The sequence below is a fragment of the Chiloscyllium plagiosum genome, chromosome 3, assembly GCF_004010195.1.
Source record: "Chiloscyllium plagiosum isolate BGI_BamShark_2017 chromosome 3, ASM401019v2, whole genome shotgun sequence".
NCBI classification, from domain to species: Eukaryota; Metazoa; Chordata; class Chondrichthyes; order Orectolobiformes; family Hemiscylliidae; genus Chiloscyllium; species Chiloscyllium plagiosum.
The window spans coordinates 7671645-7698290 of record NC_057712.1 but is presented as its reverse complement, the minus strand read 5'-3'; the positions used below and the strand labels follow the sequence as shown (position 1 = coordinate 7698290).

Here is a 26646-nt window from a genome sequence, read left to right as displayed (position 1 = left end):
AAGCTTCCCTCTTCCGCTTAACAAGAGATGAAATTTCTTTAGTAAACTACGGTTCCCTTACCTTGTCATTTCCTCCCTGCCTGACAGGGACATACCTATCAAGTGCATGCAATATCTGTTCTTTAAACCAATTCCATATTTCAATTGTCCCTATCCCCTGCATTTTGCTACCCCATTCTATGCCTCCTAAGTCTTGCCAATCGCATTATAATTGCCCTTCCCCCATCCATAACTGTTGCCCTGTGGCATGTACCTATACTTTTCCATTGCTAAACTAAACGTAACTGAATTATGGTCAATCTCTCCAAAGTGCTCACCTACCACTAAATCAAACACCTGGCCTGGTTCATTACCAAGCAGCAGATCCAGTGTGGCCTCCCCTCTTATTGGCCTTTCAACATAATGTCAGGAAACCCTCCTGCACACATTGGAAAAAAACTGATCCATCCGACGTACTAGAGTTATAGCATTTCCAGTCAATTTTGGGGAAGTTAAAGTCCCCTAAAATGACCACTCTGTTCCTTTCACTCCTACCCCGAATCGTTTTGCCAATCCTCTCCTCCACATCTCTGGAACTTTGTGGAGGCCTATAAAAATACTCCCAACAGTGTGACCTCTTCTCTCCTGTTTCTAACCTCAGCCCATATCACCTCAGTAGATGAGTTCTCATCAAAAGTTCTTTCAGCCACCATTATACTGACCTTGACTAACAACGCCACACCTCCCCCTCTTTTACCGTCTTCCCTGATATTAATGAAAGATCTAAGCCCTGGAACTTGCAACATCCATTCCTCACCCTGCTCTATCTATGTCTCCGAAATGGCCACAACATCGAAGTCCCAGGTTCCTAACTGTGCTGCAAGCTCACCTACCTTATCCCAGATACTCCTGGCGCTGAAGTAGACACACTTCAAACCAGCTTGCTGTCTGCCAGCACATCCCTGTGATCATGAAATCCTGTCCCTGTCCTCCCTACTCTCATCCTCCTGTGCACTGGAACTACACTTCAGGTTCCCATCACCCTGCTGAGCTAGTTTAAACCCACCCGAATAGCACTAGCAAATTTCCCACCCAGGATATTAGTACCTCTCTGGTTCAAGTGAAGACCGTCCTGTTTGTAGAGGTCCCACCTTCCCCAGAATGAGTCCCAATTATCCATAAACCTGAAACCCTCCCTCCTGCACCATCCCTGCAGCCACGTGTTCAGCTGATATCTCTCCCTGTTACTCATCTTGCTGTCATGTGACATGGATAACAAGCCAGAGATAACGACTCTTGTTTGGTCTAGCTCTCAGCTTCCACCCTAGCTCCCTGAAATCCTGCCTTAACCCTGTCCCTCTTTCTACCTATGTCGTTGGTAACTATGTGGACCACAACTTGGGGCTGGTCACCCTCTCCCTTCAGGACCCCAAAGACACGATCCGAGACATCATGGATCTTGGCACCTGGGAGGCAACACACCAACTGTGAGTCTCTTTCATTCCCAACAAACCTTCTATCTGAGCCTCTAACTGTCGAGTCCCCAATGACTAACACTCTCCTCCTTTCCTACTGTGTAATAGGGACATACTCTGTGCCAGAGACCTGCACCCCTGGTAATTCATCTTGTTTTTCAGGGGATCCCAGCACTGACTGTTCTTTCCCCCTTCTAACAGCTACCCAGCTTTCTTCGTGCCTTGGAGTAACTACTTCCCTGTAACTGTTATCTCTCACAGACTCTGCCTCCCGAATGATCCGAAGTTCATCCAGCTCCCTCTCCAGTTCCCTAATACGGTCTCGAAGGAGCAAGAATTGGGTGCACTTCCTGCAGATGTACTTGGATGGGACACTAATGGCATCCTTCACCTCAAACGTCATGCAGGAGCTACATTCCTCTCCCTGCACTGCCATCCCTGCTAGTCCCTTATCAGAAAGTAAAAAAGAAGAGATGCCTATCTGATGTGTCCCAGGTGTTTAAGGTTAGAGGAGGTGGATGGGTGGGAGGCCCTGCAAGGGTAGGGTCTCGGGTTTATAAAACACTCACTTATATAGCTCGAGGGAAATAAAAAAAGTCCCTCCTTTCCCAGAAACCTCTACTCTACGATGTCAGATGTAAACATTTAAATTAGTGACTCACCTTTCCCAGCAGGCCCTAGGTCCAAGCTCCTGCTCTTCCTGTTGCTGAAAGCAGAAATGGCAGGTATCCTTGGAAAAAGGATTGTTTAACATAGTGACTACAAGAATAACTTCCACTTGAAGTTCCAACAAGAGCAAGAAAAGATGGATTAAAGTAATAACATGACAAACATGGACAACACTCTGATTGGAAGATTGATGGATTAATTATCAGTTTTCATCGTCTTTGCCTGTCAGTTCTTTAATAAATCATATTGTCCTGATACAGTAAATACTAACAATATGAACAAAATATGAAGATCGCTTTTTCGACATCATCATATAGTTCCTAATGAACAGTTTAAAAAATGTACAAGTAAATCAAACTGACATTTTAGAATTTTTTTTCTTGAACACAAAGGAACGATTGGCAGCAACACCTTCAACATAAGAAAAGGAGGCAATATGAACAAAATAAAATCTATAAACACGTTACATAAGGAGATGTCAGGTCAAATGGCCAAAAGCTTGCTCAAAGAGGTTGGTTTTAATGAATGCCTTCACGGAATAAAGTTATTTAAAGAGGTAGTGAGGAAGCATTCCCACCTAGTCAACCAAAGACAGTATTGGTGTAGCAATTAACATCAGGATAGCCCGAAAGGCTGGAATTATCATGCTGACTTCATGGTAGGTTTTAGAGGTAGAAGAGATTGCAGTGATCGGGAGGAGTGAGGCCATGGAGAGATTTAAAAGCAAAGATCAGTATTGTAAATTTAAGATGATGCTTAGAAGCCAATGTAGGTAAGTGAATGCAGGGGTTTGATTTGATTTGATTATTTGCAGTTATGTGTACCTAAGTACAATGAAAAGCTTTGTTTGTGAGCAGTACAGGCAGATCATAGCAAAGAAGGACATACAGATCATCGAGTGCTTCGACAGTGCAAGGTGTAAAAGGTTACAGCGTAAAAGGGACACAGAGCAAGATCGGTGAACAGCATTTGGTGAGAGTTAAGAATGAGCAGCAGAGTTTTAAATGCCCTGAAGTTTAGAGAGGGCAGAAATTGGGAAACCAAAGAGGGGTATGTTGGAATAGTTAAGTATAGAGGTACAAATGAGCCTTGCAGTACCAAATAAGTTGAGACAGGAAAAGTCAGACATTACCATACCATTGGTACTCGATACTCTTAATAATGGTACAAATCAGGTCTGCAGCTAGGTTCAAGAGGTGATATGTAAAACTGAAATTACAAATAAACGACGTTAACCTCATACCATTGCCAAGGAAAGGGGTGGTAGTTATGATACAGAGTTCTGAGCAGGGTCGAAAACGATGGTTTCAGTCTTTTCAGTAGTTAAATAGAAGAAGTCTATCTTTCATTTAATGTTACCAAAGACCAATACATAGTTGAGAAATTGGAGGAGGCCAAGGATAAATCTTTGGGGACACCAGAGATAACCGTACTGGAGAAGGAATGATGTGGAGGTGTTAGTGTTGGACTGGAGTGGACAAAGTTAAAAATCACACAACACCAGGATATAGTACAACAGGTTTATTTGAAACCGCAAGCTTTTGGAGCCTTCGCTCAAACCATTTCACGTTGTACTCTGGCTCCAGTTATTTTAATTAACCCATTTCAGATATACTATGATACATATCCAGGTAGGTGGGACCTTACCACTGCACTACAAGATCCATTATGGTTATTTTTAATCAATCTATTCAGTGTAATGGTACTGTACCTTTAAGAGAAATTTGTTCTGTGCCGATTCTGTTGCAGCGAGGTTTGGCAAATGCTGCTGGAATGTTTGCTTCAGAAACAGTGCGTAACCAGCTTTGAGCTCACTGGATGTGTTTTTGAATTAGACAAAACAAGCATGAGGGGGTGGAGTCAGGGTCCTGTAGACCCAGGGTTTTCATTTTGTTCTCATTTGGGGTTTTGGAGTTGGCTGTTGAAGCTGATAGATACAGCTCTATCTCTGCTGCAGCACAAAGCTTGACTTCTTTCTCCATGCTGCTAGATTGTTTCTGTTGATGTTCCTTTCTCCTGGACTGGAAGGGAGATGGCACATGAGGAAAATCTAATTTGCTGAATTTGCCTTTGCCAAGGGCGTGTTTCTGGAATGCGGCTATATTGGAACAGTTGATGATTAGTAGTTAAATGATATATTATTTTATTAAGTATTTCAATAGAGTTAAAGTTATGCCAATTACTTTTTGCTTGTATTTTTATTGCATTGTAAAAATTAAGTTTGTTTTGCTTAAAACTTAGTGGTGTACCAATCACTGCACATCTAGAACACAGTGCCTTACATTTGTCTTTTGCCAAAATGAAAGTTAGTGTCTCGGCTATCTCTTTGATATATTTTGAGGAGGTTTAGTCTGGTCCATGACATCAGAGGTGGGACTTGAGCCCAGACCTCTTGATCCTGAGATAGGGACACTACCACTGCTCCACAACACCCTTATATGAACCTTATACTGTGGCTATAATGAATGGATAATGATAGAACCAGGTGAGTTTGGACCCATCCAGCTTGACAACAACAGAGAGGAGTTGGAGAAGGATGGTGTGCTCAATCTCATTAAAGGCTTGTAGACACTTCAAGCGAATGAGAAATCGCAGCCACACAGAATGTCATTGGCAACTTCAATTAAAGCTTTGATAAAATAAATGTTGGTGCTTATTTATTCCCTGCCACTAGATGTCATGTATACATTTTACAACAATAATATCAAAAACCTCCAAGGGAGGACACCATCATTATATCAACCACTCCTTTGGTACTGGTATTGAGCCCTATATATTATGGTATAGGAACTGACCCCAGGTTTCAGTACCCTCGGCCTAGTGTTTGCAGACCATGGTGGTATATTGCTCCCAAAGTTAAGAGGAACTAACTAAGTATAATGTTAATGATCAAAAAGCAGCCCTTATCATCTCTGATTTGTCAGCTTCAACCACCCTGACACTATTGGAGGCAAAACCTTATGTGTTCCCCGTCACCAAGGCTGTCTTCATCCATTTCCACACAGCCCTGCCCTGCCTGTCCAGTCTCAACTGTCCCAGTACTGTTCTTGCTGGATTTCCGTGTTTATCTGTTATAAAGTGCAGCTTTTCCAAAGTTCTGCAGCATGTGCCCCAACCCTCATTTTAAATCATTCTGCTTTAAAGTTAGCCAGTCAATCAATATGTCCCATTTGGCCCACCATCTGTGTAAAAAATATGCCTGTCAGGTCCTTTTTAAATCTTTCTTCTCTCATCTTAAAAATATGCCTTCTAATTTTGAACTCCCCCACCCTAGGGTAAAGGTCTTTGCTATTCATTTTATCTATGCTCTTCGTGATTTTATAAACCTCTATCAGGTCATCCCTTTACCTCCTATGCTCCAGGGAAACAAAATTTCAGTTTACCCAACCATCCATTATAACTCAAATGGCCTCATGCAAGTCCTGTACAACCACAGCATGATGTCTGAATGCCTTTTTGTCATTGTACTAGCCTCTACCACTTCCTTTCGCAGTCTTGGAAACTTTCCCAGCTTACCAAGATGCCCTGAACTACAAGGGCCCCTGTTCCTCCAACTCATCTGATTTTAAATTCTCATCGTCATGTTTTAATTCCTGAAAGATCTCCCTCCCTCCCTAGACTTGTAACCTCTTTCAGTCTGATAACCAGCCACGATAACTCTGTGGAATTCTCAATTCCTTTTCCTGGCCTTTCCACTTGCTTATGGTCATTAGTTTTATCTTGAGCCATCTAACTGTAAGCTCTGTAATTCCCTCCCAAAACTCTTCCTGCTCACCTGCTCCCATTCACTTTCTCAAGACCTACCTGAAGACTCAATTTGGGGACAGTTTTGGAGCAGGGTATCTGACTATCCCATTAGCTGTGAACTTTCCCTCTCACTGACTTTCCCTCTTGCTGCCAAACATCGCTCTTACCAACCTTTCTCCCCTCCCTCTCACCTTCCTCCCCTCCCTTTCACCTTCCTCCCCTCTCTCTCACCTTCCTCCGCACTCTCTAACCCTTCCCTGCGCTCCCTTCCTCCCCTCTCTCTAACCTTCCTCCCCTCTCTCTAACCTTCCTTCCCTCCTTCTCACCTTCCTCCCCTCTCTCTAACCTTCCTCCCCTCTCTCTAACCTTCCTTCCCTCCTTCTCACCTTCCTCCCCTCTCTCTAACCTTCCTCCCCTCTCTCTAACCTTCCTTCCCTCCTTCTCACCTTCCTCCCCTCTCTCTAACCTTCCTCCCCTCTCTCTAACCTTCCTTCCCTCCTTCTCACCTTCCTCCCCTCTCTCTAACCTTCCTCCCCTCTCTCTAACCTTCCTTCCCTCCTTCTCACCTTCCTCCCCTCTCTCTAACCTTCCTCCCCTCTCTCTAACCTTCCTTCCCTCCTTCTCACCTTCCTCCCCTCTCTCTAACCTTCCTCCCCTCTCTCTAACCTTCCTTCCCTCCTTCTCACCTTCCTCCCCTCTCTCTAACCTTCCTCCCCTCTCTCTAACCTTCCTTCCCTCCTTCTCACCTTCCTCCCCTCTCTCTAACCTTCCTCCCCTCTCTCTAACCTTCCTTCCCTCCTTCTCACCTTCCTCCCCTCTCTCTAACCTTCCTCCCCTCTCTCTAACCTTCCTTCCCTCCTTCTCACCTTCCTCCCCTCTCTCTAACCTTCCTCCCCTCTCTCTAACCTTCCTTCCCTCCTTCTCACCTTCCTCCCCTCTCTCTAACCTTCCTCCCCTCTCTCTAACCTTCCTTCCCTCCTTCTCACCTTCCTCCCCTCTCTCTAACCTTCCTCCCCTCTCTCTAACCTTCCTTCCCTCCTTCTCACCTTCCTCCCCTCTCTCTAACCTTCCTCCCCTCTCTCTAACCTTCCTTCCCTCCTTCTCACCTTCCTCCCCTCTCTCTAACCTTCCTCCCCTCTCTCTAACCTTCCTTCCCTCCTTCTCACCTTCCTCCCCTCTCTCTAACCTTCCTCCCCTCTCTCTAACCTTCCTTCCCTCCTTCTCACCTTCCTCCCCTCTCTCTAACCTTCCTCCCCTCTCTCTAACCTTCCTTCCCTCCTTCTCACCTTCCTCCCCTCTCTCTAACCTTCCTCCCCTCTCTCTAACCTTCCTTCCCTCCTTCTCACCTTCCTCCCCTCTCTCTAACCTTCCTCCCCTCTCTCTAACCTTCCTTCCCTCCTTCTCACCTTCCTCCCCTCTCTCTAACCTTCCTCCCCTCTCTCTCACTTTCCTCCCCTCTCTCCTACCTTCCTCCCCCCTCTCTAACCTTCCTTCCCTCCTTCTCACCTTCCTCCCCTCTCTCTAACCTTCCTCCCCTCTCTCTCACTTTCCTCCCCTCTCTCCTACCTTCCTCCCCCCTCTCTAACCTTCCTTCCCTCCTTCTCACCTTCCTCCCCTCTCTCTAACCTTCCTCCCCTCTCTCTCACTTTCCTCCCCTCTCTCCTACCTTCCTCCCCCCTCTCTAACCTTCCTTCCCTCCTTCTCCCCTCTCTCCCCTCTCTCTAACCTTCCTCCCCTCTCTCTCACTTTCCTCCCCTCTCTCCTACCTTCCTCCCCCCTCTCTTCCCTCCTTCTCACCTTCCTCCCCTCTCTCTAACCTTCCTCCCCTCTCTCTCACCTTTCCTCTTTGCTGACAACCTTCTCCCTTTGTAGACCTCCCCTTTCAACAAGTATTTGCTCAGGTTTGGAATCAGTGCTATGTTTTTATGCAATTCTTTCTTTATCCGTTGATCACTTTTTTTAATGTGTTCTTAACTTGTTTGTGCATCTTTATTCAGTTGAGCCTATTCTCCTTTCAGCTTGTAGGGATTTGTTCAAACTATTTTTCCTCTTTAATTTATTTGTTTAGTGTCAAATGAGCTTTAATATGAGCTTCCTAGTTTTGGGAGTGCTTTCATCTTGTATGTTCCGTATTATACTTTTAAAAGTAGGCCCCTCAACTTCCAAGAAAGCATTGTTGAGGAAGTTTTCACAGTTAATTAGCTTTATTGCTTGCATATTGTTTTTGAATTTGACCTCCATGTTGCTCTCTATCTAGCCTGTTGCTTTAAATATTTCAGACTTTCAGATTCTGTTCAGTTTTAATATTTTGTCCTCACTGTCTCCAGAATTGCTAATTAGATTTGTATTGTATATTTTCTGAGTTTTTTATGAACACAAAAATAACATTCTCGCCATACTGAGTCAAAAAGCATTCAAATTCAAGTCACTTGGTGTTTCCAAGATTATAGTAAATTGATTGAAGTTTTCAAATAAATTAACTTTAATGTTCTCACATGTCTCTTCAGAGGAATTATCCTCCTGACATTGACCTGGTTGTCTTTTTTTACAAGATCAACATCACCACCATGCTCTTGTACTCTATCACCCTATCAATAAAGCTGAATATACTGTATGCTTTACTTACTGCTCTCACTACCTGCTCAGCTACTTTCAAGGATCTGTGCACACATAACACCCAGGCCCCTCAGCTCCTTAGAATTATACCCTTTTTTTTATATTGTCATCCAGTGTTATTCCTAGCAAAAGTTCTGATCTAACCTGCAACTTTCATGTGAGTGTCCTTCACAAGTGGACCTGCAGTGCAGTTTTTTGAGAGAGTGAATGAAAGGCTTTATGCCCGAAATGCCAACTCTCCTACCCCTCGGATGCTGTCTGACCTGCTGTGCTTTTCCAGCACCACACTTTTCGACTCTGATCTCCAGCATCTGTAGCCCTCACTTTCTCCAAGAGAGTGAATCAACCTTTGTTGACAAATCAGTTTAAGAAAACCTTTCCATTTGGCTTTGACAAAGTCTACCTGAATTTGGCAATGCAAGAATTGATCTGAAAGGGGCTTCTAGACACTCTGCAGTGACACCAGCTTAGATTATTGCCTGCTCAACGATGTTAACCCCCTTTATTACGGCAGACTGACATTGTGTCTCTGGGTGTGATACTCAGGCACACTAATCAGCTATCACTGGACTAGCAATTCAGGTCAACTCTGAGGGAAGGGTTTAAATCCCACAGGGTAGCTGGTGGAATTTAAATTCAGTTAGCAAGTGTGAAAGAAGAAACTAGTCTCTCCAATGGTAGCCATAAAGCTATCATCAATTGTCCTTTTAAAAAAAAACATCTGGTTCACTGATGTCCTTTGGGGAAGGAAATCTGCTGTCCTTATCCACGTGTGACTCCAGACCTAGAATAATATGATTTACTCTGAGCTGCCCTTTGAGTCATAGCAAGCCACTCTGTTCAAGAGCAGTTAGGAATGGTCAACAAATACTGACCTTGCTGGTGACTCCCACGTCCCCAGAATAAATACAGAAGAAAGTGATGATGTTTGAGCTCCGTGCAAAAGACAGTAAAATAGCTGCTTTTAATCTTTTGCATGAATTGATCGGAAAGGCGAAAGAGTACTCCAAGATGGAGAGTCTTTCCCTTTCATACCATCAAGCTGCATCATATTTTGTCAGCAGCAGGACTCCCAGTTGTTATATCTGAATGTTTTGAATCTCTAATTATCCCAGGAGTCTATGCTGGCTGCTTCTATCAGCCATGAATTCCTTATGCTCCCCATAGAACCATAGATCCTATGTCGCTTTCCAAAGATGATACCTCTCTGGAATGTGTCACTTTGAGAGTAAGGTAATGTAATTTTCAATCCAACAAATGGTTTTTAAACATTTAATAACTCCTGATGAGTTTTAATTTGCCAGTTTAAAATGCGTGTTTTTAAAAGCTTGTTCATGTTGTTCAAATTGAACATTTTGATCTGTTTAATTTCTGTAACCATGACCATGGATGAAGTTTTAAGTTGTGTTGAACTGACCACTTATAGAAACTGAAGTACTCTTCATACTTTAACACTGCAGACATAAAATATTACAATTTAAAGTCACTGGATTGCAAGAACTAAAAGTATGTTTCTGCTTGTAGTTACAGCTCCCAAAGCATGTGGAAATCTTGTTGTTATGTTTCTGCCCCTCCTTTCCTCAGTGTGAGAACTCTGCACCTACTTCTGATTTTTATATATCATGTTGCTGATTCTCAGGCAAAGCATTGATGTTCCAGTCTGTGGCAGTCTTTGAAAGGAAAACACTTTGGGGAAAAAAGACAATTCTGCAACTTTTCTTTTGGATATTTGTCTAAGTGGTTCTTTGTTATCGACAGTTATATTGATAATAGCCTTGATTGCAATGTTTTTGGAAAATCCTTTATTTGGAATTTGGAAATCTTGTGTGTAAGTATCAAAATCTGCACCGTTATATGGACCTATTTATTCCTGTCCCCAGTTCAAGGTCCTGTGTCTTAGATTGTGGCAAGCAGGCATAAAATTAGGCAATCCTTAGGGAAGTCAGAATTTGAAATTTCAAACTATCAGTTTGTTTGTTTCGCCTGTCCATATTCTTGTGTTTCCTTGTCCAAAGACAATGATGTTGAAAATGGCAAACCTCTATAAAATATTAGACCAGCAGACTTTTTCAGAAGAGTCTCACTGAGGGAAACTGGTTCACCTTGGGTTATATGTTAACATCTGCAATTAATCACATGGTCTTTAGCTCACAGTCTTACGGCATCGAACAAGCCCTTACAGTGCAGTGTCTATGCTGACCAACTATCACCAAATGTTATTAATCCATATGGAGCTAGCCATATGGAGTGCAAATAAAACATATCGGAGAAGATTGAGAATCAATCCAGTGTTGCTTTTGAGCAGACTTCACTTGATTGTGTGAAAACTACTAAAGTGATCAAGTTCACTCTGATTTCTTTCCCCTTGTGAGGGATCCAGCCAAATCGCACTCCGTTCTTCCAGTTGATTTCCACAACCTTCAATTATTTTTCAATCATTCATCCTGCTCCCTTTGCTCAGTTCCTTTCTGTATAGCCTCCTTATTGGGTGTGGTGATCAGACTATCCTCTCTAAGCCGTCCAATGGCCACTCGCATCAAGCTGTCCCATGTATTGCAATTTCCCGTGACTGCAGTGTGCAAAAGTCTTCACAAAGATGAGGAGTCATCTCTCCGATTGGTAGCCCTTGTTTCTGAAAATCTGAAATGCTGAAAATGAATGTGCCGTGGCGTGGGCTGGGAGCTGGTGGACATAACTGTGCCCCCAGGACTGTCCAGGTATGTGGGTGTGTGAGTGCACGCAGAGAGCCAGGCGACAGTACCCATCTCCCTTGGTCACTTCATTTGATCTCCACTAACTGACTGATCCCCACTAACCGACTGATCCCTCATTTACTAACTGATCCCCACTAACCAACTGATCCCCCACTGACTGATCCCCACTAACCAACTGATCCCTCACTAACTGACTGATCCCCACTAACCGACTGATCCCTCACTAACTGACTGATCCCCACTAACTGACTGATCCCTCACTAACTGACTGATTCCTCACTAACTGACTGATCCCTCAGTGTCTGACTGATTCCTCACTAACAGACTGATCCCCACTAACCAACTGATCCCCCACTAACTGACTGATCCCCACTAACTGACTGATCCCCCATTAACTGACTGATCCCTCACTAACTGACTGATCCCCCACTAACCGACTGATCACCCACTAACCGACTGATCCCCCACTTACTGATTGATCCTGCGTTAACCGATTGATTCCTCACTAACCGACTGATCTTGTGCTGACCTGATAGACACTAGCCAACACTAAAGCAGCCTCTCTTCCCCCCAGCCCGAGCTCATTGACCTAGCACCCCATCTCCTTAAACAACTGCTATCCTCACTCCATGTAGACTTTACATACTTATCCTTTCACAGAGGCTGTCAAAGTGTCTGGCTGTGCTACTGGACATTAAGATCACAAAATATAGTACACTTACTGATGCAAATGGTTAATTCTTCTCACTTCTGTATTCATGGCCAGGTTCCTAACTGGATGCCAATATCCAGGAACTTCCAATGCAGAAACCTGCTAAAGTTAAATGAAGATGTTTTAATCCAGTCAGGGCAGAAATAGGGCTGATGATTATCCTCACAACATCCCAGAATGTAAGGATAATTAAGTACAGTCACAGCTTCATACACACTAACAGACAGCCATAAACAAAGAACAATTGATTCTAGGGACAAAGCACTTGTGTGGGTTATTAGCAGGAATGGAAGAAGTAGATCACATACCGAATTTTCAATTCTTTAAGATGCAGGCATTGTAGGCCTGGATGTGTTGTTCTTCATGGGTTTTTGGATGATTTTATTGGTCGCTTTATCAGTCAACATTATTATGACCCAGTTTCTGGAGAACTAAATATTTTATTGGCGAGGACAAACAGCCCAGTCTTTCTCTCTCACTGCCTGACCTGATACTTGACCATGCAGAGTTCAATTCGGGTCACTGGACCTGAAATGTTAACCCTGCTTTCCCTCCAAAGATGCTGCCAGACCTGCTGAGCTTCTCCAGCAATTTCTGTTTTTGTTTCAAGTTCCCAGCATCCTTAATTCTTCGTCATATTTTAAGGTTCCCTGTTATCCTGCTGGTTTCAATCATATGACAACATGATCGGTGCTTCAATTGTCTTTGTTGAGTCAAACTTGGTAACCTGACGTTTGTGGGGTGAGGTGGGAGATTGTTACTTTCTGAGTCTCAGTAAACATGCGGTTGATAGGAAATGTAAATTCTCAAGTTTCATATTAGTCATTTACATTTTGAGAAGCAGGTTAAGACATGAGTTAAGTCTATGCAGAAATCATAAACAATGGTCACTTGATTCTTAGCAATGATTTTGGAGCAGTGTCCACTTTTAAAGTCACACTGGATATAGTTCATATCCAAGAGACAGAGATATATTACCTCACTGGGCATGATAGTACTTCTTGCATTTGTGTAAAACATGTTTAAGTTTTTACAATGAGCCAACCTTACAGAAACCCATGCCATACATTCCACTTTGTGCAGTAGATTGTGACTCCAATGATACAGGCCATTTTTTTTTTGTTCCAAATTTCTGATTTAAACCTAATATCACTTTTTTTTTTAAACTAACCTGTTGAGAAATGTTATGACTCACCTCTGGAGCAGGTGAGACTTGAACTGCACACTGCCTCTGATGAATTGAAGGACACAACACTTTCATTTCTTCGTTTAGAACCATGCAGGCAATTTAAGATGACATCAATGGTGTGACAGTCACAAAATAAACGCCATTTCAACATGCATGATGTACGCACAGTATTTACTGTAAAACTACAGAGTTGTGTTTTGTTATCACTTTTTATCTTTTCTAATTATTGAGATGGACATCCAGCTGTTTGATCATTTTTCTCAGTTTATTATTGTAAATAAGGTGTTTTGTACCACTGAATCCTGATTTCAGGTATGTAGCACAGTCAACCAATAGAAAGACTTTCACCTGTAGACACCTGAAATATATTTGATACTTTGTGCACACAATCTGTCTATGGAGAGTTTTTGGCAAGATTTTGTTTCACAGTCAGGGGCAGTCTTTAATTTAAACCAGTTACTGATCTTAACATTGTTGCAGTCTGCAACAAGTCCTTCTTAAAAGCTGGTAGATGTGACCAGCATCTCCTTTACCAAAATGCTTTCTTTTCACATAGCAAAAAAGTGAAGTCATGACGATGCTTTTGTGAGACACACTAAAAATAAACAGAGCATGTAACCTTAGGGAGATTACAGAGCCCACAACTGCTCTCTGCAGTTTAATTGCTTGGCATTCAATAGTTTATTCAAGGACAGCGCACAGCATTGCAGACTTCTACTAAATATGATCCTGAAAGAGAAGAGAGTCTGAGAAGATGAAAGAAATTGGGTATTCCTCAAAAGTAAATAATCCATGTCTTATTTACGATGATTAAGGGAAGGCAGAGCCAGGTCAACCTCATTGTGAGCACAGATTATTCCATGTGACAGCGATACCACGGTGAGGACTAGCTGTCACATGGAATCAAATAGTGACAGCGTCATTGCCAACATCAGTGGAAATACAGTAGACTAAACAGCTTGCCAAATGACTGCTGCCAAAGATTCAACAGGTCTGCATAATATCCAGAGAAATGATTTGGATGGCACAGTGACTCGGTGGTTAACACTGCTGCCTCACAGCACCAGGGACCCAGATTCAATTGTGGAGTTCGCACATTCTCCCCGGATGCACGGGTTTCCTCCAATTGCTCTGGTTTCCTCCCACAGTCCAAAGATGTGCATGTTAGATAGAATAGCCATACTAAATGGCCCATAGTGTCCAGGGATTTGCAGGCTAGGTGGATTAGCCATGGGAAATTCATGGTTACAGGGATAAGGGGGTGTGTCTGGGTGGGATGCTCTTTGGAGGGTCAGTGTGACTCGATGGGCCAAATGGCCTGCTTCCACACTGTAGAGATTCCATGATTCTGTGAAATGTCCTTTACAGTATAACCCTTCCTAAAAACACTCTAGGTGTACCTGGCTCCCAAAGACAGCAGTGATTCAAGAAAGCAGATCACCCACCACCACCTTCTCAAGGTGAATTCGGGATGGACATAAATACTGGCCGAGCTGGCTACACCATCCTGTGAATGAAAACTAACAACAAATTCTACATGAGTCCTGTTCAATGTTGTGGACAATGTGTGGTCCATTAACCAGTCTTAACTGGTGTGTCATGAAGATATGTATGTTATCTGTTATGTTGACAGATCTTTCCAGAACTATTTAGGGTGTATTTTACAATGTATTTTAAACTGTAAAACCTCGAATTAATATTTTATGCAATAAACCCCCTACATAGCCCCCTGATAGTCATTTTTACCTAATTCAAAAAATATTAATTAGCATCTTATCAATTGTCCAATTCAAAGTGTTCCTCGTCCAAAGTTGTTACGTGAAAATAGACCTGATCATGAAATGTAGAACTAACCAACTGTATAGAGTTGCAGCCTCTATATAGAAACTTGGAAAAAATAATTAGAAACACATTTACATTATATTTCTGGGACAAACAAAAGCATACAATGGCTTATTTATTAATTAGGTGAATTTGGCTTCACATATTAATTCTGAAAAAAGTGAGTGAAGTAGCCAAATGGCCAGGAGCCAAGTAAGGTAGTGTAAGGGGTTTGAGATGACCTGCAGAAATCTGAAATGTCATTGTTCAACTTAATGTTTCAACTAATACTTCACACATTAAACCAAACACCCTTGAAAGTAGCAATGTTTTCAAAAAAATCATAGAATCCCTACATTGTGGCAATAGGCCCTTCAGCCCAACAAGTCCACACCAACCCTCTGAAAAATAGCCTACCCAGACCCATTCCTCTACCCTATTATTTTACATTTTCCCTGACTAAAGTACCATCATACAAATCTCTGAACACAATGGGCAATTTACCATGGCCAATTCACCTAACCTGCACATCTTTGAATTGTGAGAGGAAACCAGAAATCTGGAGGAAACCCAAGCAGACACAGGGAGAACGTGCATACTCCATACAGGCAGTTGCCCGAGGCTGGAATCGAACCTGGGTCCCCTGGTGCTGTGACGCAGCAGGGACCATTGAGCCACCATGCCGCCCCCTCCTTTTAAAATATATAATTAAAATGGTAACAAAATCACGCCCAGAATCTAATTTTTGATTACCTTAAATGAACACTTTAACAATTTTGTCAAAACTTTGGTTTTGAGAAAAACGTAGAAGTGTTTGTCAAAGAGGGCTTTGCTGCAGTTATTGGATGAAGGCATGCATATGGTATAGATGTATGTTTATGTGGAAAAATAACAAGTTCACAATAATTTAAAGATTTTTTCTCAAATAAAATTGTTGCTCTCTGCTGTGCCAGGTATGGCTACAATCTCAAACAAATCTAAACAATCCTGTGTGTTTGCTTTCTCACCTGAACTGCTGTGGTGGAGAATGAAATGTTCAAGTTTGAGACTGATGAATGTTTTGGATGGTAAATGTAAGAAGGGAAGTGGATCAAGTGTAGTTCATTAGAATTAAATTGAATTAAATTAGCTTTATTGTCACATGCACTCAAATGAATACAGTGAAAAGTTTATAAGTTGCCATTTACATCGCCATCTTAGGTACAATGACTAGGTATAATCCTTAGTTACAGGATAGAGAAATGAAGGAAAACGTTACATTACAGCTATACATAGTGTAACCATAGGTAAGAAAAAACAAGAAGCAAAGTTAACTGAGGAACAGATTTGCCAGATCAATGAACACTGAAACCGAATTAAAATACTGAAAAGTCAACTTTTGTTCACTTCTTCCTGTGTACCTTTATTAAATTAGTCTTGTCGCAGATTTACTTCACCTTTACTCACAAACAGTGAAGTATTGTGACCATAACACTCCAGTCTTCTAACATTATAAGCCGAGTCATCCTCTGAGACAAATTCAAAGCCATCTCAGCATAAAATAATCTCTGCTTGTTGCTAGCAGCTCAGCAGGTCATAAGTTGGAGAGGTGAGTCTCAAATATGATTTTGTAATGTTTCATAAGATAGAATGATCTTCTGCTATTCGGACTGAAAGGAAGGGGGCCATATTACTGTATAGAAAGTAGCTTGTCTAGGTTGACTAATTGAGGCATGTTTAAAGGTCTGACTTGCTTATTCCTGCTCATATTTCTTTTGCGTTAGGGTCAATGATTGTAGGTGAATTCCATCTGCTGAAGGGTCTTGACCAAGGAGCTACAATGATACAATTAAATAGTTGACACTTTGACATGGAATATAAAGGAAACGTCTTTCCACAGTGAAATGTGGGGTTGAATTGAAAAGCAGAATAATACAACTGGTAAATGTGGAAATTTGAAATGAAAGGATAGCCTGGGTTGTTGTAAAAATCTGTCTGATTTATTAATGTGCTTTAGGAAAAGGAACTACCTTCCTTACCTGATCTAGCCTCTCGACCTACAACACCTCCCACAATGTAGTGGACACTTCCATCTAGGATTGACACCAAATACTGGTGTAGCCAGTGACACCCACATCCCATGATTTTGTTTTTTAAATATGATTAGGACAGTTTGTTCACATGGAAGGTGAATGACCTCACAGGCTGGATACACCAAATGGGCTGTTTCTGTGCATTCTGCATAAAACAACAACTGAGATTGCATATTTTTGTTTCTCATGACATCATAGCACTGCATTCCACAGTGTCAGTAACCCTGTGTGATTTATTTGCAAGTTATAGAGAAAAGTTTGCCAAACATTTTGGCATAAGGATCATACCTCAAAAACAAAAGTTGTGCCCTTAGGCTGTAGAATCACAATCACAAAAATGCACAAACCAGCAAGCACAGCAACATGCAACAGGATCATACCTGCTGCTGGGCTCTGATGCAGCGGAGCTTTAAGGTTAGTAGCAATCCATCCTGTCATAAGGCTGAAAATACAATTTGCATTCAAGATGGGCAAAGAATCCTCTTTAATAATCATTAATTTAACATTTATGTGACATTTATACATGGTATTAGCCAAGCACAAATTGAAAACAGGCAATTATGCAAATTCACAAAGTCTTATTACTCAAATCCTGAAACTTCAAACAAACATTAGTTTGAACTGGTAAATTCAATCTGCTCAAAAACTTATGCAATCTACACCCACCTGGGAGCTGAATGTTTAACAGATCCAAAGTATTCTGACTGCAAGTCTTTGCACGTGACTGGTTTGGAAGTCGTTTACTGAATTAATTAGTTTGCTGAATTTCAAGACAAGAAGTAATCCTTACATACTGCGTATTCTAATGAATTTACTGACAATGAGAACGGAATTTTCAAACATGTGAATGCATTTAACTTCAGCCCAATCTAAAACAAAAAATGCAATGATTTCAACTTTGAAAACTCAAAATTTGGATCTTAGTAAATCAGATTTAAGAAAAAGAGGTGTTGGAGAAGGGTTGAATGATTTTTTTTTAGAAACTACTTTTCCTTTGCTTTTATCAGGTGCTTGTTTTGCGGCTACTTAACAATGCATCAAATTCCAATGTTATTTTGTCCATGGATCAATTGAGGTGGGAAATAGAGAGGGACACATTTGAAAATTATAGCTCTGGCGAGGATGTCCTCATTGTTGGAGTCACATGAAAAATATAGGAACAGGAATAAGTTGATGAGCCCCGTAGAACCATTCCACCATTTGTTTAAACCAGGGTTGTTCTGTGTCTTCACTAGATTGCATGTATTTTAACTTCTTATTCATGATACAGAAGAAAGGAAAACTGGATAATAGATGAAATGCGCTGTATTCAGAAACAATTTGTGTTTGTGGTGATGTTGACCTTGAAGATAATAATTGTGGGTCATTTGAGTGATGTTATCTTTGAGGATGGATTTAATTTTTTTCGCATAAAGTTGTAGCCTATCCACCCAAAAAAGCAGAAAAGGATAAAATTGTCAGGGATTATGGATGACAGTTTTTGTGTATGTATCTACTTAAGGGAAAAGAAGTTCCATCATCAAACAAATTATCTCAGTGTGAGGAAGAACACTTTTTTTTGATTATGTGAACCTGTTCGTTGACCAATTTGGAAAGAGTTTGGGGATGTATGGTTGTTGTCAGTAACTGCTGTGTGATCTGTGCTGCCAAATTTAAGCTGTATTTTAGCTCTTAAATACTTGCTGTCAGTTAATAGTCATTCCCAGGCTCTGCATTTTGTCAGAAAACTATTCTTTCATTTAAACTTTGTTCTGATGGATGGCCAAAGCTTCAAGTTATTACAGTACTGAAGTGAACTAAAAAGTTAATAATTCTAATTTCTTATTTTTCGCTAACGTGATCATATTTAGTTAACGTATTTCAGTCTGTTTTTATTCTAATTCTTCAAGTTTGTTTTGGTTAACTGTGTTTCACAATTGTAAATGGCAAACTCTGTCAGACATGTACTATACAATTTTCCATTAGTCTGTGAGACTATTTTTAGTCATAGTTTTTGCAACCAATTACAAAATCCCTTTGCTAACATAATTTATGTATAAGTTAATGATTTATGGATTCATGATCCACAAGTGAAAATACTTATAACACTGTAACATTTTAGGATTATTGTAATTCATGTGAAATGTGTGCTACTGTATAATCTTTCAAAAGCACAATTACATTTTGCATGCTAACCATACAACATGTTATTTGGGATATCTGTGGCATTGTAATATTAAAATATTTAGAATTATATAAATATGTAAATGCACTAAAATTCACTAAAACTGTTTAACTCCACCTTCTTTAGATTCAACCGTTTAATCATTATGATTTGGATATTGCTGTAAGAACTCGAACTGTGAGTGATAATGATTAACTTTTATCCTGGTTGATTAGAATGATCCAGAAGACGGAGAGGACTATGTGAATTTGAATCTGTAAAACCCTGGTCCTCATTATATCTGAAATAGACGGATGATGCCTTCATTTAATCAAGTAGATATTCACGCTCAGATTAAGTTTTGGATAGTTTGTGTACCAGCAAATAACCAATAAGAACTGAAGGGAGGCCAGGTTTATTTTAGAGCTCAGTTTTCAAATAAAAATTAGCTGGCATTTGGCAGGTGAGAAATAAGCACCCGCCTCTCTCTGAAAATCTCAAACAGGATTCTGAATACTTGTAAGATCTTGATCTGTCTGTGTTATGTGACTTACTTCCTGACTCAGCCCACAACTATGAGAGAAGGAATGGGGCACATAGTAATCACTGCCATTTTCAACACACTGCCAGACATTTCCAATGGGCAGAAGACCTTAACATCCACTTTAGTATCTCATTCTGATCTAAGCAACCAGAATCTTTCTTCATTCTTGTTAAATTACATAACCTGGTTCCTGCCTTCTGTCACTTTGGGGCATTTTATTACATTAAAGGCAGTCTATACAGTAAATGGAGTTATTATTGTAAATGATTTTAAAAACTCCGCCTCATTGACACTTATAGTAAGTAGTTTTACTGTCATATAAACTTAAGTTTCAAAATACATATGCTTCCAAAAATAAAAGCAAAATGCAGCAAATGCTGAAAACTGAAATAAAACAGTACATGCTGGAAAAACTCAACAGGTCTGTGGAGTGAGAAGCAGAAGGATTACTGGACTCAACATTAGCTCTGCTTCTCTCTCCACAGCTGCTACCAGATCTGTTGAGTTTCTCTAGCGTTTTCTGTTTTATTAATTCCACTTGCAATTTTTTTTTTGCTGCAAGTTGTGTCTCTTTGGGAAATATTTTAACTCTTGATACTAAATTGCTGCTGTTGGGGGGCTGCAAAGGAGACTGAGCCCCTTTGTTTTCAAGTTTAAGTGGGGCCTGTGAGCTGCCAATGTCAAATGGATGGCCAAGTACAACAGCTTAGCTTTTTGCCTGAAGTGTTTAGTTGCTTACTGTGTGGAGCTGGCACACAAATAGATCGAGCAGTGGGGAAGATATGAGTACCCCGTTTAGGGATATGTTGATACATGGGCAAAATGTGCATGATGCATGTTTTGCAATTTTTCCCTTAAAATTATGCCATTTCAGGTTCTTCTAGGCCCACTCAGTTTCTAAAATCACTAAAGCTTTGGTCCAAACATGGATAAAAGAGCTGAACTTGAGAGAAGAAAGGGCAGTTAGTGCCCTAAAATCAAATCAGCATTTGACTGCATCAATAAGCCCGAGCGAAACAAGTCACTGAGACTTGGGAAATACATTCCATTGTTTAGAGTCATAGCGAGCTCATAGAAAAATGATGCTAGATGTTGGAAGTCAGATATTTCTGCCAAAAGATCTCTCTGGAGGAATTCCTTCAGGTCAATATTTTTAATCAACTGACTAAGACATGTCACAAGACACCATTGGAGCAAGTGGGTCTTGAAACAGAACGTCTGCCTCAAAATTCCTCAGGGTAGCACCCAAGGCTCAGTAATCAATGACCTTGCCCATAATCATCAGGCCAAATGTGGGAATTGTGCTATTTTCAGCACTATTGAGATATTGAAGCAGTCCATGTCCAAGTGCAGCCAAAACTAGACATTGTTCAGGTTTTGGCTGATAAGTGGCAAGTAACATTCACACCATATAGGTATAGGCAATGACCACTTCCAAAATAAGAAAATCCAATCTTGATGTTTAATAGTTTGACTGTCACCAAATTCTCCACCATCAACACCCGAGGAGTAATCGTTGGCCAGAAACTAAACTGGACTAGCCATATCAATACTGCACCTGCAAGAGTCTTTTAGCATCTAGGAATCCATCTAGGGAGTTCATCTCCTGATCCCTTAAAGCCTGTGCACAATCTACATGGCACAAGTCAGGAATGTAAATGGAACACTCTACATTTGATGGATGCACCTCCAATAATGCTCAAGAAGCTCAACAACATCTGGGACAAAGCAGTGCACTTGAATGGTAGGGCTCATGCCCGAAACATCGATTCTCCTGCTCCTTGGATGCTGCCTGACCTGCTGCGCTTTTCCAGCAACACATTTTCAGCTCTGATCTCCAGGATCTGCAGTCCTCACTTTCCCCCTGCCATAACCACATCCATCATTACTTTTTTATTCACTCCTAAGACATGGCCAATATTTATTGCCTGTCCCTCGCTGCCATTGAGAAAGTGGTGATGAGCTGCCTTTTTGTACTGCTGCTGTTCGTGTGCTGTAGGTTAACTCACAACGCTGTTAGGGAGAAAGTTCCAGGATATTGACCCAGCAACAGGGAAAGAACAGCGATATATACCCAAGTAAGGATGATAAGTGACTTGGAGGGGAACTTATAAGTGGTGGTGTTCCCATGTACCTGCTGCCCTTGATCTTCTCGATGTTCATGGTCATGGATTTGGAAAGTGCTATCTGAGGATCTTGGGTGAATTTCTGCAGTGTATCTTGTAGATAGTACACACTAGTGCTACTGAGTGTTGGTGGTGGAGGGAATGTATGCTTGTGGATGTGGTGCTAGTCAAGCAGGCTACTTTGTCCAGGCGAAAGTGAGGACTGCAGATGCTGAAGATTAGAGTCAAGATTAGGGTGGTACTGGAAAAGCACAGCAGGTCAAGCAGCATCAAGGAGCAGGAAAATCGACGTTTCGGGCAGGAGCCCTTCATCAAGAGATTCAGCACCACTCTAATCTTGTCCTGAATAGTGTCAAGTTTCTTTCCTCAGCCGACAAGGTACAGCTGCAGAGTGTACAATCTATAAAGTATACTGCACCAATGTATCAAGACTCCTTAATGAGCTCTGTCCAAACATGTGACCTGTACCAGCCAAAAAGTTGAGGTGCAGATACATGGAGACACTCCCAGCAACATGTTCCCCGCTCAGCCGCATGGCATCCTGATTTGGAATGATGTCACTATCCCTTGCCTGGTGCTGGGTCAAACTCCTGTGAATTCTTTCCTTGTAGGATTGTGGGTGTGTCTATACTATGCAGAATGTAGCAGGTCAAGAACACAGCCCATCACCACCATCTTCTCCATGACAATTAAAAATGGGCAATAAATGCTGTTTTCGCCATGAGTATATTTTCAAAACTGTACAAAGGGTTCCCATATTTGTACAATGAAGAGGTCTACTGCCTACAGCTGATTGGTGCCTCAGCTAGCCAAGGAAGGATCCCTTTCAAAATGAAACTAATATGGTTGTATGTAAACCTACCCCATTCAGAGGCTGTTGACATCAAATTCAGTTGAAAATAATCCATTTGTAACCTGTTGCAATTTGATAATAGGTTCAAACCATGTTTCAGTAATTCTCTTTCAAAACCTTTTGAAATCTCTGGATACACCCATTAATCTCACAATGTATTCTTTCTGGACTATCGGTCTTGTGTACTGTAAACATACTCTTTGCATGGCATTTGTTCAGTGATCTGTGAACGCACTCACCTCTTCTGGCTGGGAAGCAGCTAAACATGGTTGGGGTTAGGTGACTGCTAAAAGGAGTTCTTGCTGTGATGTTCTCAAACTCAGATGATTGCCTTCCTTTAACCGTAATCATCTTCTATTTTGTGTGAGATATGTCTGCAGTCAGAGGAGAGTTTGCCAGCACCAAGAGGTGAGTTTGCTAGCACCGATCCCCTCTGACCTCAGTTTATGAGCTCTCCGGGATGCCACATTCAAATGTTTCCCTGGTGACAAAGGGATTTGTTATCACCTCACCTCTGCAATTCAGATTTTGTTTTCATGTTTGAATAAAGGCAATAATAAGCTTCAACACTGATTCAGACAGAACTCAGAATGAACATGAGTGTATATGTTATTGCTGAGGAAATGCCACTCGCCACTGATATTGCTGATTCCTTTCATTACTTCACTAATGATCTCTTTATATGATATAGCAAATCTAAAATGAAGATACTTGCAAGTTCCAACCAGACAAAACTTAGATTTTAAATACTTTTAGGGACCATGAGCAAAATATATTTGTTTTCTTTGCAGCATCTATACAATCCCAGCTATGGGGAACTTGAGGCTTGCCTTTGTGCCCTGTCCCTGAGAGTGCCAGGCAATTACAACACACCACTGACCAAACTAGCCAGCAAACAGTCCAGGATTAAGCACCAGCCCCCAAGGAGCCAAGGACTTGCCTTTGGGCAGTATCCAAGTGAAGCAGTGGCAAGATAGAATACAGGAAAGGGATAGTGTTTGGTGGCGTGGTGTAAAGATAACAATCTCTCCCTCAATGTCAACAAAGCAGAGGAAATGGTCATTGACTTCAGGAATCAAGGTGGAGGGCATGTCCCTGTCTGTATCAATGGTGCTGAAGTGGAGATGGCCCAGAGCGTCAAGTTCCTGGGAGTGACAATCACTAACAATCTGTCCTGGTCCACCCACGTTGATGCGACAGTCAAGAAAGCACAACAACCCCTCTATTTCCTAAGGAGGCTGAGGAAATTCAGCATGTCCGTAAAGACTCTTACCAATTTTTATAGATACTCCACAGGATGCATCGCGGCTTGGTATGTCAACTGCTCTGCCCAGGACTGGAAGAGATGACAGAGAATTGTGAACACAGCCCAGTCCATTACACAAACCAACCTTCCATCTATTGACTACCTCTATACTTCTCGCTGCCCCAGAAAGGCAGCCAACATCATCAAAGACCCTTCCCATCTCCTCCGTCAGGAAGAAGTACAGAAGTTTAAACAGAACAGATGCAAGAACTACTTCTTCCCTGCTGTTAATAGACTGCTGAATGGACTCTCAATTTTTAAATTTGATGTTAAACTCACTCTTTGTGCACTTTCTTTGTAACATTCTATTCCTTGCTCAGTGCTATTACGCTAATGTACTTTGTATGGTATGATCTGCCTGTACTGCATGTAAAACAAAACTTTTCACTGTACCTATGTACATGTGACAATAATAAATCAAATCAAATCAATACAGACTTTTCAAAATTGCTTATCTTGGTAAAAGTCTCACAATTTCAATAATGAAAGTTAGACTGTATTTAAGCAAGTGTTTCAAACAGTTTTCATAATTAGAACTACATCGTAATTGAAGTATGTGTAAGCCAAAATAGTGGGGTATAAGTATATTTCTGTTTGTGGGCATGTGAGAAAGTATATCATACTTTCAATTGAAAGGTACTCACAAGGCAAGTTACTATTCAGCAATAAGTTGATTGAAATTATATGCAGGCTGTTCAAGTTTGCTCTTAAATTTATGTTGCAAGACAAGAGTAAAGACTGTGTTTTACAATTTGCAACTGCAAAGACTCAGCATTAAGTTCACAAACATCAGATCTTATCTACTGCACCAATTTTATCAGATTGTTGATGTTCTTATTGTTATGACCAATGACCTATATTTTACAATCGATATGTTACTACATAATCCTCAATTGACGTTTATTTATTGTTTTCTTATTTGTAATTTAATCACTTTTCCTTCCTTCCCCGTTTTTGCTTTTCTCCCCTTGACGTTTGCATGAGATAAATAGTCTCTACGAAGAGTGTAGGTTTGAACTTGGTTTTCATTCACAGAGCAGTAATTCCAGGGACCAAATCTGAACTTTGTGGTGTTGGCATGTGGTGTGTGCTAAATTTTCAAAACAGCAGTCTCTAAATTAAATAAGTGAATGATAATCGCTAACTATCTGATAAGCTCTCTATTCCTAATATCAATTTTCCAGTCATGCCCTTCAAAGGTCCGACAGTCACTTTAGTTTCTTTTTTATGTACATACAAGAAGCTCTTGGTGTTTGTTTTTATCTTCTTTGTTGACAAATTACCTGTGTGGGAGTATATTTACTTTTAATCGTGCCTTTATCTTTCAGATGTTGAGCTGGAGGATGTGTTTGGCTTGAATGGACAAATAGAGCATAAATTATCGTTCCTGAGGAAACATGTGCCAAAGGATGTCAAGTTGGTGCTGATTGGCCATTCTATTGGATGTTATATGATATTAGAAATGATGAAACGTGAACCTAAATTACAGGTAGATGATCTAATGGGATATTTGTTTCATTGGTTTAAGTAAATCATTAATACACAGTACTTAGTGATTTTCAGTGCTACTTGTAGTTTACATCAGTTATGATGTGAACAGCATAAATGTATGCATTATAGCTGACACCAGACAAATAACATAAATTGAATCAAGATAGTTCTTATTTATATTTGACCCACTTTGGCTGGAAGCATTTAAAAAACAGCCCTAGCTGAAACAGTGAGCAGATAAACTACGTCATTGTCACAGTCTCTACTGACATCAGCAACAAGAAAACTTACTGAAGCCAACTTTGAGATCAGAGTTTGAAATATTATTTTATACATTATCTGAAAGAAATGACATGAAATTGAATTAAATAAAATGTAGTATTTTGATTATTTTGTCATTGCCATATTTTACTCAGTTATATCAAACCCATTTTTGTCCAAAGATTGCTAAGGGTGATTTTCATTGAATCATTTTCCTCGTTTTTATTCATCATCACATGCGACCCAATTCTTACACATCCTACCTCCTTTAGGAAGTTACAGTCTTCTTTCTTCCTGGGTTGCCTTTATGATATACTTCAGTTTCTATTGTGCAGTGTCAAGAAGCTGCCAAATGCATGGGCAAAAGTCCCTCCCTATGCATTTTAGCAGTACACACCTTTTTCTGTGACAATGAAAATTATCAGGGATCCAAACGGAACTAGATGAGTTTGCAAAAATCTTCTTCATCATATTAGGACATAGAACAGTACAGCACAGAACAGGCCCTTCAGCCCACGATGTTGTGCCGACCACTGATCCCTCAAATTTCTGTGACCATATGCATGTCCAGTAGTCTCTTAAATGTCCCCAATGACCTTCCTTTCACAAATGTTGCTGGCAACGCATTCCATGATCTCACAACTCTCTGTGTAAAGAACTCGCCTCTGACGTCCCCTCTATACTTTCCTCCAACCAGCTTAAAACTATGACCCCTCGTGTTAGTCATTTCTGCCCTGGGAAATAGTCTCTGGCTATCGACTCTATCTATGCCTCTCATTAACTTTCATGATTCGGAGATGCCGGTGTTGGACTGGGGTGTACAAAGTTAAAAATCTCACAACACCAGGTTATAGTCCAACAGGTTTAATTGGAAAAGCTAGTGTGCTTCCAATTAAACCTGTTGGACTATAACCTGGTGTTGTGTGAT

At 41.0% G+C, this 26646-nt stretch overlaps 1 protein-coding gene across 1 annotated transcript in view; it reads left to right on the top strand.

The window, feature by feature from the left end:
* ldah (lipid droplet associated hydrolase) overlaps nt 1-26646 on the top strand; it is a 291233-nt gene that overhangs the window by 174045 nt on the left and 90542 nt on the right. The window contains exon 4 of the mRNA XM_043676835.1: nt 25295-25455. Coding sequence (XP_043532770.1) covers nt 25295-25455 — 161 coding nt within the window. The remainder of the gene's footprint in view (nt 1-25294; nt 25456-26646) is intronic.